This window comes from Myxine glutinosa, chromosome 5 (assembly GCF_964187855.1).
Source record: "Myxine glutinosa chromosome 5, kmMyxGlut1.1, whole genome shotgun sequence".
Lineage (NCBI taxonomy): Eukaryota > Metazoa > Chordata > Myxini > Myxiniformes > Myxinidae > Myxine > Myxine glutinosa.
Window position 1 is genome coordinate 40907430 of NC_136265.1, and position 14334 is coordinate 40921763.

The 14334-nt window shown below is 43.5% G+C and overlaps 1 protein-coding gene across 1 annotated transcript in view; it reads left to right on the top strand.

Annotated features, from left to right (window-relative positions):
- LOC137427646 (uncharacterized) overlaps positions 1-14334 on the top strand; it is an 84936-nt gene that overhangs the window by 24152 nt on the left and 46450 nt on the right. The window contains exons 3-8 of the mRNA XM_078777276.1: positions 668-788; positions 2781-2924; positions 4072-4153; positions 6849-7005; positions 7749-7867; positions 13257-13367. Coding sequence (XP_078633402.1) covers positions 668-788; positions 2781-2924; positions 4072-4153; positions 6849-7005; positions 7749-7867; positions 13257-13367 — 734 coding nt within the window. The remainder of the gene's footprint in view (positions 1-667; positions 789-2780; positions 2925-4071; positions 4154-6848; positions 7006-7748; positions 7868-13256; positions 13368-14334) is intronic.

A 14334-nucleotide genomic window follows, 5' to 3' on the forward strand; every position in this document is an offset into this window, starting at 1 on the left:
TAATTACTTTAAAAAAATTTTTTTTTAAGTTACAGATTCGGATGAAACGGTGGTGGTTTAGGTATTTAATAGTCAATTGATTAATCACTTATTTATTTGCTTTCTCATCTGGGCAATATCTCAGGCACCTTATGAGCTAGGAAGCTGATATTCAGACACGACAATGACCAAGTGATGTAGCTACAAAGGATATATTTTTATTTATTGATGAATCGATTTTTTATGTACTAATTAATTAATTCGATTAAAGATTTATTTCATTAATTTTCAAAAAGTTACAGCTTCAGATGAAACAATGGTGGTTGAGGTTTGCTATTGGCCAATTGATTAAGAAATTACTTTAAGATTATTATTTATTGATTTTAATTACACAATTAAGAAATCAATTATTGTACACCTCTCCCACCCAATACAGTCTCTATGAGCTGCACGGCGGTATGGCCGGGCGGCGAAAGCGCCGTGGCAATGCCGCGCTGGAGGATATTTATTTATTTGGCATGGGGGCGGTGTACTTTGAATGTATCTGTACTTGTTTTCCTTCTCTTTTCAACTGCCAAGCACCACTGCAAGTGAAAATTTTCATGTGGAAGAGCTTCAAATATGTTCTTCATGAGAAACGTGCTTAATATATTTTTTGCCATTTAACTTTAAGCAACAATGCATGCAGGTGGGTCAGACTGATGGTTCTGATAACGTGAAGCTATTTGGCAGCAAGCAATCTCAGGAAACGGCTGCACGACTCATCCAGGAAATCACAGCAGAATTTCAGAGCAAGGTGCATCTGCGAGGTACTCATCTATCTGCTGTGTTGGCCTTGCCATTTTTATGCCTCATTGTGTTTTTGCCATTTGAGGCATTGTGTATTTAGGTTCGTTCCTATGTACTTCTGTCCGTGCGTGATGATTTTGTTACCGTGATAATGAATCGCTGAAGGGGGTTTTTTTTGCCAAAACTACGAAGGTGTACTATAACGCCAAGATGAAGTGATTCAATTTTTGGGCTCAAATGTCAACGGTTATGTGTCCTTTGGCGGAGGTATAATGCCTTGGCGCATTCATGTCAAATTATATTTTGTATTATTTATTTATTTTGTAACCAGCGCGATGTTGAATCAAAGGTTCTCCATTTGTAATCTGTTTGGAGAATAGTTGGCATTTCTGCTTGCGTATGTGTTTTGTTGCGGTTGACCTGCAGCAATAGACCTGTACGCGATCCTTTGGGCCAATAATTTTTTGAAAGTAAGTCCTCACCATTGAGAGATAGGGCTAAAAACAATATTTACCATGATATTTCAAAACGTTATGGGCGGGTTAGGGCAAAACCTTGTGGATGAGTTGGGTAGGTGATGAGAACAAGCAGAGTCGATCTTGGCCAAGGTCTGGACCATATCCAGCCTATCAGTGGGATACAAAACGTAAACTGTTCAGTTGGGCGGAGAGGTATGCGCTCTACCGAGTGCCATTCTAGTTTTATTTGTGTATTCAGAGTTAAGGCTTGTGGACGAGCTAGAACACTGGACGTATCAGTGGAGAAAAAGTGGAGAAACACCAACGGCAGAATTCAAGGAAAAGTTCGATGGAAACGTGGACAAATGAGGGAACTGGGGAGTAAAGAGTGGTTGGGGTGGACAAGATGGATACAGAAGCAAACTCTCAGGAAAGAAAAACTGTTGAAGGCCTTTGTTTCCAAGATGTTAAGCTGAGTGAGGTGTGAGGTTGTGGTGCCATCCCAGAGGGGAGAGCAGTACTCCAGACTGCAGATGAAGGCATTGTGGGTGGATAGGAGTTCAGGTTTGCCGAGGAATGACTGTATGACGTGGGATGCCCAGTTGGTGACCGGCTTTGGAGGCCAACTTTGAAATGTGGTTTGTGCAAGAAAGATCATGGCTAATATTGAGGCCCAGTAATAGTGAGACTTTGAGAGCCACACTTTGGCTACTATAGTGGAGGCCTTGGATGCCATCGGCAGACAATTTCGAGAGCAAGACGGGATGCCCGACTGTATTAAAAAGCACGAGACATGTCCAGAGAGATGGCCCTGACATCTGATGTCTGACATTGAGGCCTTCCCTCCATTGTTGGGAGAGTAGAAGAAACTTGTCCAAGGTAGAGTGATAATGATGTGATGTTCACTCCTGCATAATCAGATGCATATATGGCTGTCGACCACAGTTTCTTGATTACTAGGCACATTCCTTGTCGGGGCGGCACTCCTACGCAGGACACTCAAATGGCTCATTCATCCCAGTAAGTTGGTACTCATTTTGTCGCAAAAAAACAACAACAATATCGACAAAAATACGATTTGGCATGGAAACATTCCGATGAAAATACAAACAGCAGATAGGGACGAAAATGTATCATAAAAACTTGGCGGATCCGGTTTGGAAAACGTAACTTTGATTCATGTGGAAGGAGTAGCTGTGGAACGACCTCCATCCACATGGACAAACCTCAAATCGGAAGTCAGGAATTTGATTGGAATTCGAAAAAAGGTTTTGATTGGAATTGGATGCTTTGGAGATAGAGTTGTACGGGAATGTTGGTAAGACTTGCATGTAGATGGGTGATGATATTAGGTGCTGGTGTAGCGTAGGCATGATGGGCCGAGTGTCTTCGAAGGGAGGCCTGTCTGCCAGCATTAGTTGGTGGCCAGCATAAATTGTCTGTGTCTGTATTGATCTTAAGTGGCCAATTTCTTCGGCACTTTTAGCCATTGTTAGCGTCATATGACATTGATGTAAATACATGCCTAATCATGATCGGATGCTGTCTCTCTAGTTGATAATGCTACTGAGAGAAGCACAAAATCATGGAGGGGGAACGATGGGCCTACGGATCCTGGCATTGTCTCAGCTCCACGGCGCATCAATTGGAATGAGCTCAGGGACAATCGGGAACTCTACGAGAAGAAGAAGTGGGAAGGTATGCTCCTAACGTACGACTTCTGAATCCATCAACGTGCATCCTTTTGACTTGTGCGAGCAAAGGTAACAGCCAATCATACCAGCATGCAGTACTTGTAGCCTTGTTCCCTCATCTCCTTCACCTTCGTTCGTTGTCGTCGTCGATGCACCATACTCTTTACTGATTGTTGGTGTTGCCGAAGCAGTTCTTGGGCAATGGTTAGGGCTAGACTAATATGATGGGTGGTTTACCATTGCATTCCCTGCAATCAGTCAAGGCAGGAATTTCGAATTTGATTTAGTGCCGGCGATAACTCGTCTTCTCTTTGCGAAGGGCACGCTAGGATCTTTAATGTCCGTCAGATAATGCCGGCGGACGGGACGCCAAGTTCAACGTGCGATAGAGGGATGGTTCGCGCATTAAATCGCCCTGCTTGCGAAGCACCAGGATGACAGTTTATAGCCAGGCCGATATTCAAACCCAGACTATGTAGCTTTGAGACAAAAGGCGTACCTCATGGCTCTTCTGCCATACCTGGATGAGCTGACATTCATAGGAGACGACCTGCACAAGTTGGATGATACACATCATGCATGAAGTTGTTTAAATGGGGCAGTTATTTTTTTTAATGGCTGCAAATTGTTGAGCGATGTTGAGCATTCACATGGGGCCAACTGCTGTCCCTCGAGTAAACAGTTCACATGTTGAACAGCCAATTTCTGATAATTGCCAGCTTAATATGTTTGATTTCAGTCGAATTGAATGTCAGTGGTGGAATTGTGGAGACAGCCATTCATTTCCACTTGAAATTCAGCAATGCTGATGCAAGGTGGGAATCGAAAGACGTCTCGTTACCTCCGCCATCGAAGGGAACTGACTGACTTTTCATGTCTGTCTATCTGTTTGTCTGTGAGCAGGATATCTCTAAAAGTTGTGGACAGGTTGTGTGTGTGATGAGGACGAAATGCTTCGAATTTGGTGAAGATCCGGATCCGGATCCAGATATGAGAATTTTCAAGTGATTCTTCACCATTGAGTGATGGGGCTAAAACTGATATATCGCACGATATTTCAAAACGTTGTGGATAGATTATGAAAAAAACGAATAAATTTGATGTTTTTTGTGTATACTTGGGAAGTAGTTTACAGGTGACCCTGCTTGCAGATCTTCCACCCGTGAGTAAACTTTTCTACATCGAGAACCCATCCGTTGCTTCCATGACGTCCGAGGAGGTGCAGGAGTGGAGGTGAGATGGAAAACACCATTTGAGTAATTATTTTACACAATGAAACGATTTTTTTTATTCCAACAGTTTAACTCCCACCAGGAAATGGGAAGTCAATAAGTAAAGAACTTCCTCATTTTATTGTTCAGTCACATTTGACGTTGCTTGCCTTTGATTACCTTTTCCGCTAAATACTTTGCAACAGCAGCTGCTTTAAAGTCGTGGCCCCAGTTGGAAAGGAAATTAATTTTCTCTATCGGATTTTGCCCGGCAGATTTTGTTTTGATTACTTTTTTTTCGCATCAAATCAATTTTGCGATGTTGCACCCGATTCATTTCCATACTGTCTTGTGTTAATTCATCATAACAAAATGGAGGGTCTATGTAAAATGTGTTTTAGCTTTTTGTAAACTAAACTGTTTTGAGGTTTCCTTATGCCTCTCACTATAGAATAGGGGAGGCTTATCTGTTGTAGGGTTTGTTTTTACAATTAGTGCCCCAAATTTTTAATAGTACCCAAGTGTTTCTGAAACCCCTCGATGTACGAAATCACCATTTGGGATTTTTATTTTCTGCGAATGTCCGAGCTGTATCTCAGAGTCGGCTGGAACTTTTGGAATGAAATTATGCATCAATAATGAGAATAGGAAGCATGTGGGGTTCACATTTTTTTTGACCTTGACCTAATTGTTAAGTTCATGACATAATTATAGGCATTTTTACTTTTTTGAACCATAATTTCCCTCTTTATAGCTTAGGGCAAAGTGCATTTGCACTTAATTTACATCATACCCCTCTGGGTTAAAGGTTAAGGTCAAATGGCGGTCTGACAAAAACGAACAAAATTGAGGTCATCGCTCAATTTTGACCGTGGAATCTCAAAGACCACTTGGCCTTCGAAGATGTTCTTGCATCTGTGATTAATTGCATCTATCTTGTATCTATCTTGATGAAGATGTTCATTGTAACCCTATTATACCTGCACTGAAGTTGTGCACCTGACATTTGATTAGTGTCTTTGTCATACTTTTTCAGATTGTGACATAATTAACAAAAAACACCTTTTTGATCATAACTTCAATAATTTTCACGGTGTTGAGTTTTATGTACAGACTAGCAATGAGAAGGGGAGCAGAGGAGAGCAGGTGGGCCGGGTGGGGGGCAGGAGGACTGTAGGGTTGGCAGCAGCGGCTAAGCCCAGGAGGCAAGGAGGGAGATGTGGCTGGACCAGACCAACAACCATTAAACTTGACACTCCACAGTCCTGAGGGGGCACCAATCAGGGTTCAAACGCCAGCCAAAGAGCCGTTCCGAATACAATGAGCCCTTCCACCCGAATACAAACACCCTGGTGATAATGTACCTCATCACTCCACCCAGATCTGGATACAGAGGACTCAAATCTTTACACTTGTTGTCAAAGTACATTTTAAGCTTCAGAAAAAGACAACAACATGATACGCCACCTGGAGAGATGCACCTACCGGGACGTTCAGCACACTCCGATGGGCCTTTACAATACGTTTCAAAAAGGGCATCATGCCACCTCCAAAGCATGGCCAAGTTACAGTGGGGGGTGGGGGATGGGGGGGGGGGGGGAGGAGTGGTGGTGGGTCAGCACTGACCGTAGAAAATGTTTGAACCCCCAGAGAATGCCAAAGGAGACTCCTCCCTTTTCTACAACATCCACAACCATTAATCCTGCGTTGTCACAAGCACACGCCAATAATACATGAACACTCCGTAGTGTTCACTTTTTTGAAAGTTCAAATATGGTAACCCTACTTTCGTGGGCCGGCTGGGGCAAGTCTTTCACGAGTGCACATTGGTAGTGCATCAGAGCTGTTGTCTGCAGACCGGAGGCCTTGTCGAATGGATGAAAATGGCTGGACAGGGGAACATGAACTTGCGGAATAGGAGTAGGGGGGAGTGGTTAAAGGTTTAACTCCGATGGGAATGAAGCAGGGCAAGGAGCTCACCTCAGAGAGGATGGATCTCGATGGGACAGCACGGTTCTCACATAAGTCCCGCTGTTTTGGGCTCGGAGATGCGAGGTGTAGAGGGTGTGGGTTTGCCGTTTGGTGGGGATGGGAACCGGTGACGTCGAGGCCACACCTGCAAACTGCCGCGATATATATATATATATATATATATATATATATATATATATTCGAATTTAATTGAGCAATATCATCATTAGCCATGGTCATAGAAAAGCAAGTAACGTCGATGTTCAACAGGAGGTCCAATTTGGTCTGTGTGTCAAGTTTGGTGGCAATTGGCCTTGTAGTTTGGGCATGATTGGTATTTCGCACACACAGACAGCCAAACGCACAGAAAATGCCTTTTATTCATAAGATTGTAGATGGGGACACATTTTCTTAAATTGCACTGTATCCCTAAATGTTGAAGGTGTCATGGTCTTGTAAGTGGTCCGAAAATAATGTGGCGTCATTGGATCGTGGGTGCCAGGGAAGGCTCGGCCTTTGTGATTGCTTTGTGAGTTGCATTGAGTGTTGTCCTCGAATTAAGGACCTGAATATTTATTCATGCCGAATGTATCCTGACTTTTAATCAAAGGAATACTCTCGGCACATTCGGTGAGTCCGTGCACTGTAGACGGACACATCTATCTTTATCAAAGTGCATAGTGTGCAAGTGCCGCCATCTTTGATCTAAGAAGGATGCCGACTTTCTTTGTTGTTCCACTGCACAGGAAACAAAATCTAAACGTCACCTGCAAGGACACTGCCAGTTTTGGTCCACGATGCGTACCCAACCCAATCCGCTCCTTCGAGGACGCCTTTCACCATTATCCTGAAATCATGGACAATATCGTCCGGGCGGGGTTTAAAACTCCATCTCCCATACAGGTGTGTCATACCTAGGTTTCAGAACTTGTAGAGCAAGCGACGGCCCGAGAAATAACCTTGCTGTTTCGGGAACTGTTTTTACAAATGCTGTGGTTTGTCGGAGTTTGGTGTCTTTGATCGCAGTACTGTGCAGAAAAACAGGTAGCCTCGATGTTCAACAGGAACATACAACAGGAACACAAGAGTTTAGTATAGGTTAGATGGTGGGTTTGACCAGTAAGGTAAGCCTGAAGACTGAAATGTGAGACACCAGGAAGGAATTGATTGTTTTTTGTGAGCATTTCCACATTTGTCCATCGTCAGCATTTGCACATTGGACTAGGACTTCACTACGAACTTGGCCCGCTGGTTGCATCGACACTGATGTGCGTCTGTACCGCTGATGCTGTGGCCCTCTGAAATTTGTTTGGGGCTGCAGGAATAACTCCTTTACTTATCAACGGCTTTAACGGCCACTAGCTGATACTAGCAGAAGGGTCTTCAGCTTAACGTCCATCTGAGAGACGGTGCACTCATCGATACACCACACTGCCTGCTAGACACCGAAATTTCATAGTCTAGTCAAGAAATGAACCCAGGCCGGACAGCTCGGAGGCAAGTGCACGAACTTTGCAGCTTCCCGTCGGATATTTGTAGATCATGAACGTGCAAGTGCGAGTTGTTGATTTTGATGTTTTTGTTCGTGCTGTGCCATTTTGCCTGTCAGTCATTTGTAATAAGATTGTTGCTGCCTCACAACACAGGGCCAAGCTTGGCCAGTTGTAATGCTGGGAATGGATTTGATCGGCATTGCTCAGACGGGCACCGGAAAGACGCTGGTTTTTCTCTTCCCTGGCTTCATCCATCTCGACAGTCAAAGCATGTCAGTAGTTTGGAAGCACACAGGCACCATAAAAAAGTTGATTTTGGTGTTGCTCTGTAAGCAGGAAATGCGGTTCGGTGCAGTGGTCGCTTCTTGCCCCTGCGGGTCCTTGATTTGCCGATGTAAACCTACTGGCATGATGTCCTATTGTAAGTTTGTAGCTAGTTCCATTGTCATGTTGCTGAAGGATTGTCCTGCTCTGCTTTTCTTTCTCATGTTTTTTGGTGAAGACCTCAGTGCTGTGTTCTTTCCTCCCCCCTTGCTGTTCAGCATAATGTGAACTCCACTCCTACCCTTCCTCCACCCCCTTCCGGCATCCCCCCCCCCCTCCCTCCCAAGGTGCAGTGAGATAAATGCACTCGGCAAGTTGCGGTGCTTGCATCAACCGCCCTTAGATTTAAATGCAATCTTATACGTATGGCAAAGTTTGTCGCAGAGTGAATGGAGATATTTCCATTCGTTCTATGTGCTTGTACCCAAAAATCAACAATGATGGAGCTTTTCGAACCGTTATTGCTCGAAATCATCGAACCTTTGAAACTCTTGTATAGACATCACCTGAACTTTTCTCTGCAATTTTGCGGAAAGGTAATGGCGGAATTTTTTATTACTTGCAAAATCGAAGATTTTTCAAGGATATTGGTTAGTCTGTCTGTTTGTCGATCGCCTACAGGTCCCAATTTTAAGCCGATCTTCCCAAAACTTCACCAGATGGTAGAGTTGGTCATAAGGAAGAAGCCTATTGATTTTGAGGTCAAAGTTCATCTTGAGGTCAAATTGGTACAATTGTCATTTTTATCTGATTGACTTGAAAATTAAACAGCAATTGCATAGTGCATCACTGAATTGGGAAACCAACTATTTTTGAGGTCAAAAGGTCAACTCAAGGTCGAACTTCTAATTTCAATTTTCATCTGAAAAATCATCAATTTTAATCCGATAGACCCCAGCTTTGATTGAATGAATGAATGATCGTTTTAAGGCCATTTTCCCCGCTAGAGCGGGGGTTAGCCTTGCGGGCCCCATGACAATCATGGTTCCCTGTTTGAGGCAATGTTTTTATGGCCGGATGCCCTTCCTGACGCCAACCCTTGGTCGCCTCTTACGATGCGCAGGGATACGGTGTACCTATTCTAAACCGGGGTACACACCGGGATCATTCATCCCAGCTAGCTGGTACTCAATTTGCCGACCTCGGAAGGATGACAGGCTGAGTCAACCCCCCTGGCGTTAATTCAGCGATCGACCGGGATTCGAACCCAGGATCCTAGGATCCCAAGCCGGCACCCTAACCGCTAAGCCAACACCAGGTTCCATCAAGACCATTAAAAAATTCCGCACTTCAGAAACGATTTTACAACAAAGTCCTTATCCAACTGGGCCAGGGCATCACGGACCTCTTAATCATCAATCATGATTAAGATCCTCAATTATAATCTTAATGAAATGGACAATTTGATGTATCCATGGCAACCTTATTTTGGAGAGTGGTGGATTTTGCAAGTATCATGTGTGTGCATATCCTCTTATTTCTTTCTTTGCAGGAGGGAGGCTCATGGAAGAGCAAAGGTATACTGACAATGAGACAGACAGACATAAGGAAGGCATAAGGGGCGGAAACGCTGAAATTGGCAAGCAAGGTAAATGGGGGTAAGATAACGGGTCAGAATTTGGGGACGTCAACCGATGGCGGTGCACTGCTTGCTTGAAGCCCTGGAGGGAAGGGTTAGACAGAACAGCTTCTGAAAGGTGCTTCCATGGACTCGAGAAGCAAGGAATCAGTTGTGTTGTGTAAGGTCCTTCAGCATTGTGACGTCACGCAAGGCAATTGAGCGGGTATGAAGAAACTTTTTTGCGAGAATTTGAGTCGTCATTGTTTTCACAACACAGTACAAACAAAATTGTATTAGAGTTTGAGCAGCAACCCTGTCCGTGTAAAGAAGAAAGGCCTGTCCGTGTAAATTCCCTGCGTAAGCTGTTGTCCCGTATGGTTTGAGACTACTTCGGTAACTATACGCAATCAAGAGTTTCACCGGTTATGTATGCCGGTTGCCGAGTAATGCGATCGAGGGCCTGGATATCGGCACAATAACCAAATTGTCTGTGTGCATGTTCCGTCCGATTATGTGGTTGCTCTCCGTTCCAACGTCGTATCGAATCGTGTTGACCTGATGCTGGCAAAATATATTTTGCATTGTATCGACGGGCAGACGTGTTCAATCTCAATGATTTATAGTTTTACGCCGATATGATAGTTAAGACCGTGGCCCAGGAAATTTTCAAAACGGAATTGAGCCACCGGTCCATTAGGCTATGAGCCAGACCCCCCAAATTGACCGGTCGGTACCATACAGATGGAGTAAGGCTCATTGTGATTTTTAGCAAGATATATGTCCCTAGATATGAAAAAAAAGTGATAGTGTATAACTCTCGGCCATCTCTGTGTTATCACCCGAAATATTATTATACGCCTGCTTCGCTTCGCCAAAAAATGTGATATTTGCTAAAATTGGAATAAATATGTTTTTAAGGACCACAGAATGCCGAGATCGAGATCGAGATCGTATTTGTTCGAGAGATCATGATAAACCTAGAGTGTGGAGCAAGTTTGCATGCATTGTGAAATATAATGTAGCTGATGTTACAAACCTACTTTAGGATACGAGCTAATACCAAAAATTACACTGAGATACCAAAAGTAGTAGACGAATAAACCTAAAATGTTCAAAAGCTATGTTTCGTTCCAAAATATCAAAATTAGGGGGTATGGTTGAACATATTTTGAACTTTGCCAAAATATGTGCCCCAAACAACCACCATATTACAAAGTAATAATATATTCCAATGCAGTGGTTCCTTGCGAAGATTTTGAGGGGTCAAATGTTACTCTGGGAGTTTTCATTTTTGAAATATTGACAAAAATGTACAATGTGAATTCTGAACTCGAAGCGATTTCGACCACTTTTTCACTAAATTAAACATATTTTTTGTCATTATATCAATATTTTGATAAATAACCCCCACAAATGTTCTATATTTCTATTACTATATTAGTTGGCATCCAGTATGCAAATTATTGGCACTCTGTGGTCCTTAAAAACATATTTATTCCAATTTTAGCAAATATCACATTTTTTGGCGAAGCGAAGCGGGCGTATAATAATATTTCGGGTGATAACACAGAGATGGCCGAGAGTTATACACTGCTATCACTTTTTTTTCATATCTAGGGACATATATCTTGCTAAAAATCACAATGAGCCTTACTCCATCTGTATGGTACCGACCAACCCCCTTGGCTCATAGCCTACATGTTTATCAAAGTGATCAATGAAAACGTTCCGCAATGAGCGAAAATAAAAGCAAAATCAGACTGTGTAAGGGTTGGTGTGTTTGCTCTGGGTCTAGGCTCTAGAAGGATGGGGGTTTGACCCCGTGCCACGCCGAGTCATACCAGACTTTTAAATTGGAACATGCTGCTTCCCTGCTTGATGCGCAGCATTTAAAAGGGATGGAGCACCGGCAAACAGCTATAGGTTGGCAACCATCACACAGGTTTTGATGGGCCAAATCCTGTGTTGAAGCTCCTTCCTTCTCTCCATTCACCCCCACCTGTGGAATCAACTTCCACATTCTCTTCAATCTCATTCTTCCCTCCAAGTCTTCAAAATTGCTGTTCACCATTATCTCTAATCATCCCCCATCCAAAACCATAATCTTTTCTACCTTCATTAACCCCACCCAAATCCCTCCTCCTTCCATATTTCCAGTTTTATCTTACTGGGAGTTTATTTATGGATCCATCCTGTCCACTCCATGCTTCCTCCATTGCTCTTCATTCCTCCCCACACCCATTTATTTATCCAAGTCTCCCTCCATTTTGTCCTGCAATTTTGCTGTTGTATTCCCTCTTTCCCCCTTTCTGCTGTTCCCGTTGTTCTGTTGCATCCTGATCCGTTCTGCATTCTAGCTCTTCCACGAACATTGACTGTGTATACAAAAAACTCGCATAATTACGATGGCACGTATGGCGTCGAGCTTTGCGGCCCAGCGGGCGAAAAGGTAATGAACACAAGTTTCTGGGGACGTTTCAAACTCTGTGAGGAAAGCATCTGCCAACCCATTGGATCACAAGTGAACTGAGATTGGCCGAGACTTTGTTTTTAGGGAAACGTCCTCTAATGACACCAGATAGGAGGCCAATGCTGTCTTATGTTCCTGGATTCATTAGTTCCCTTCCAGTTTCACCGGTTCTCTTATTTTATTTCGTTAATTTTTTCAACCCAGTTGGCTCACTAATGACCACCAGTAAGGAATGAGCAATCGGTCTGGTCTACATGTGATACATGCTTGATGGGCACAAATATGATATTAGCTAATGAAAGGGCAGTGCTTCCAACATCCCCAAAATAGAAATTTGTTTGTATACAAACATGTAATCAAAATCTATTATTGGCCATTCACAAGAGTCTGTTGTGCAATATGTCACTTCACCAGTAGATTGAATGAGATCTGGATATATATATATATGAATGAATGATCGTTTTAAGGCCATTTTTCCCCGCTAAAGCGGGGGTTAGCCTTGCGGGCCCCATGACAATCATGGTTCCCTGTTTGAGGCAATGTTTTTATGGCCAGATGCCCTTCCTGACGCCAACCCTTGGTCGCCTCTTACGATGCGCAGGGATACAGTGTACCTATTCTAAGCCGGGGTACACACCGTGATCATTCATCCCAGCAAGCTGGTACTCAATTTGCCGACCTCGGAAGGATGACAGGCTGGGTCAACCCCCTGGCGTTAATTCAGCGATTGATCGGGATTCGAACCCAGGATCCTAGGATCCCACGCCGGCACCCTAACCGCTAAGCCAACGCCAGGCTCTGGATATATATATACCACCGTTTAGAGGCCATTTTTCCCCGCAAAGCGGGGGTTGGCCTTTTCGGGGACCATGGTTGTTGTTGTTTTTTTGGTCCCCTTTTTGAAGCAATGTTTTACGGCCGGATGCCCTTCCTGCCGCCAACCCTGTTTGTCGCCTTTTTTTTTAAGACAAACAGGGCTTTACCAGTGAACTGGTCCTCAATTTGCCGACCTCGGAAGGATGACAGGCTGAGTCAACCCCCCTGGCGTTAATTCAGCGATCGACCGGGATTCGAACCCAGGATCCTTGGATCCTAAGCTGGCATCCTAGCCGCTAGCCCAACACCAGGGATCTCTGGATATATATATATATATAATATAATAAATCTTTATTGTCTAATATAATGTATAATCTAATAATAAATATTTTAATCTAATATAATAAATAAGTATGGCACGCGTGATAGGGAACGACGCTTCGTGCACGTCTTAAATTTGGTTTTGATTGTGTCTGTGTCCTTCGTGCAGTCCCAGAAACCAGAGAGGAGGACCCGGGATGTTGGTTCTGACACCTACGAGAGAACTGGCTCTACAGATCCAGTCCGAATGTCAGAAGTACCAATACAAGGGAATCACAAGGTGAAGCCAAAATGTATAAGAAGCCTGTTCGTACCTTTGCTTGTCGTGTTGGAAAATCCCAGTGCGAGATTCTTTTCCACGATGAAATATCACGGTCTTGTCCTATTTAACTTCTGACTTCTGGTATTTATTCCAAGCGGACTCTTACCAAAAATTGCAATTTGGAAAACGGATAGATGGGGTTTGTGTGCTTGACCTTGAGGGGTGCAGTTTTCAAGCGGGTATTAAAGATGAAATTCTTGTCGCTGAAGCTGATTCTTTATTGTTTTGGAAAAAGAGGTAGCCTTTCAAGTAAGGCCACCGTTTCAGGAAAATAAACCGAAAATAAAAAACTTTGTGGGAAATCAAGTCGTCTGCCACAGAATGGAGCGGCGATGGTAAACCTACCTTTGATCTGTCTGCGTTCGATTTCCAACCTGTCTATAAACTGTCAGATTGCTGCTTCGCAGGCAGGGCATTGCATTGCATTATGCCTTCCCTCAGGTGCGTGTTAAGCTGGGTGTCTCATCTGCCAGCACTTGTCAATGGTAGATGTTTAAGGTCTCAGTCTTTTGTAAAAGTAGCTGAGTTATCGCCGGCACCCTGAATAAATTACAGATTCCAGCCCAAATCGGCTCTGCTCGAACATCGAGCCTGGTCAGCTAGTTTGGTGAAGCCTTAAGCCGAAAACTTTCCACTGCAGACCTTGCTTGAAGGTGGGAATAATTGGGACAATTAAAAGAGAGAGAGAGAAAATTCCCATTTAAAAATAAATATATATTTTAAATAAATTCAAATGTTCCTAGATTGTTGTCTTTTTACTCTTTTTGATATCGAGAACTATTTAGAATAATTGCTTGGGCTTGCATGGCTGCCTCTGGAACTGGATCGCTCGTCTTTAGTGATGATGTAACGAATGATGGCAGCAGCAGAATGAATTCGGAAGTGGACAGAAACATTTTGTCTGCCGATGTACAACAAAATGCCT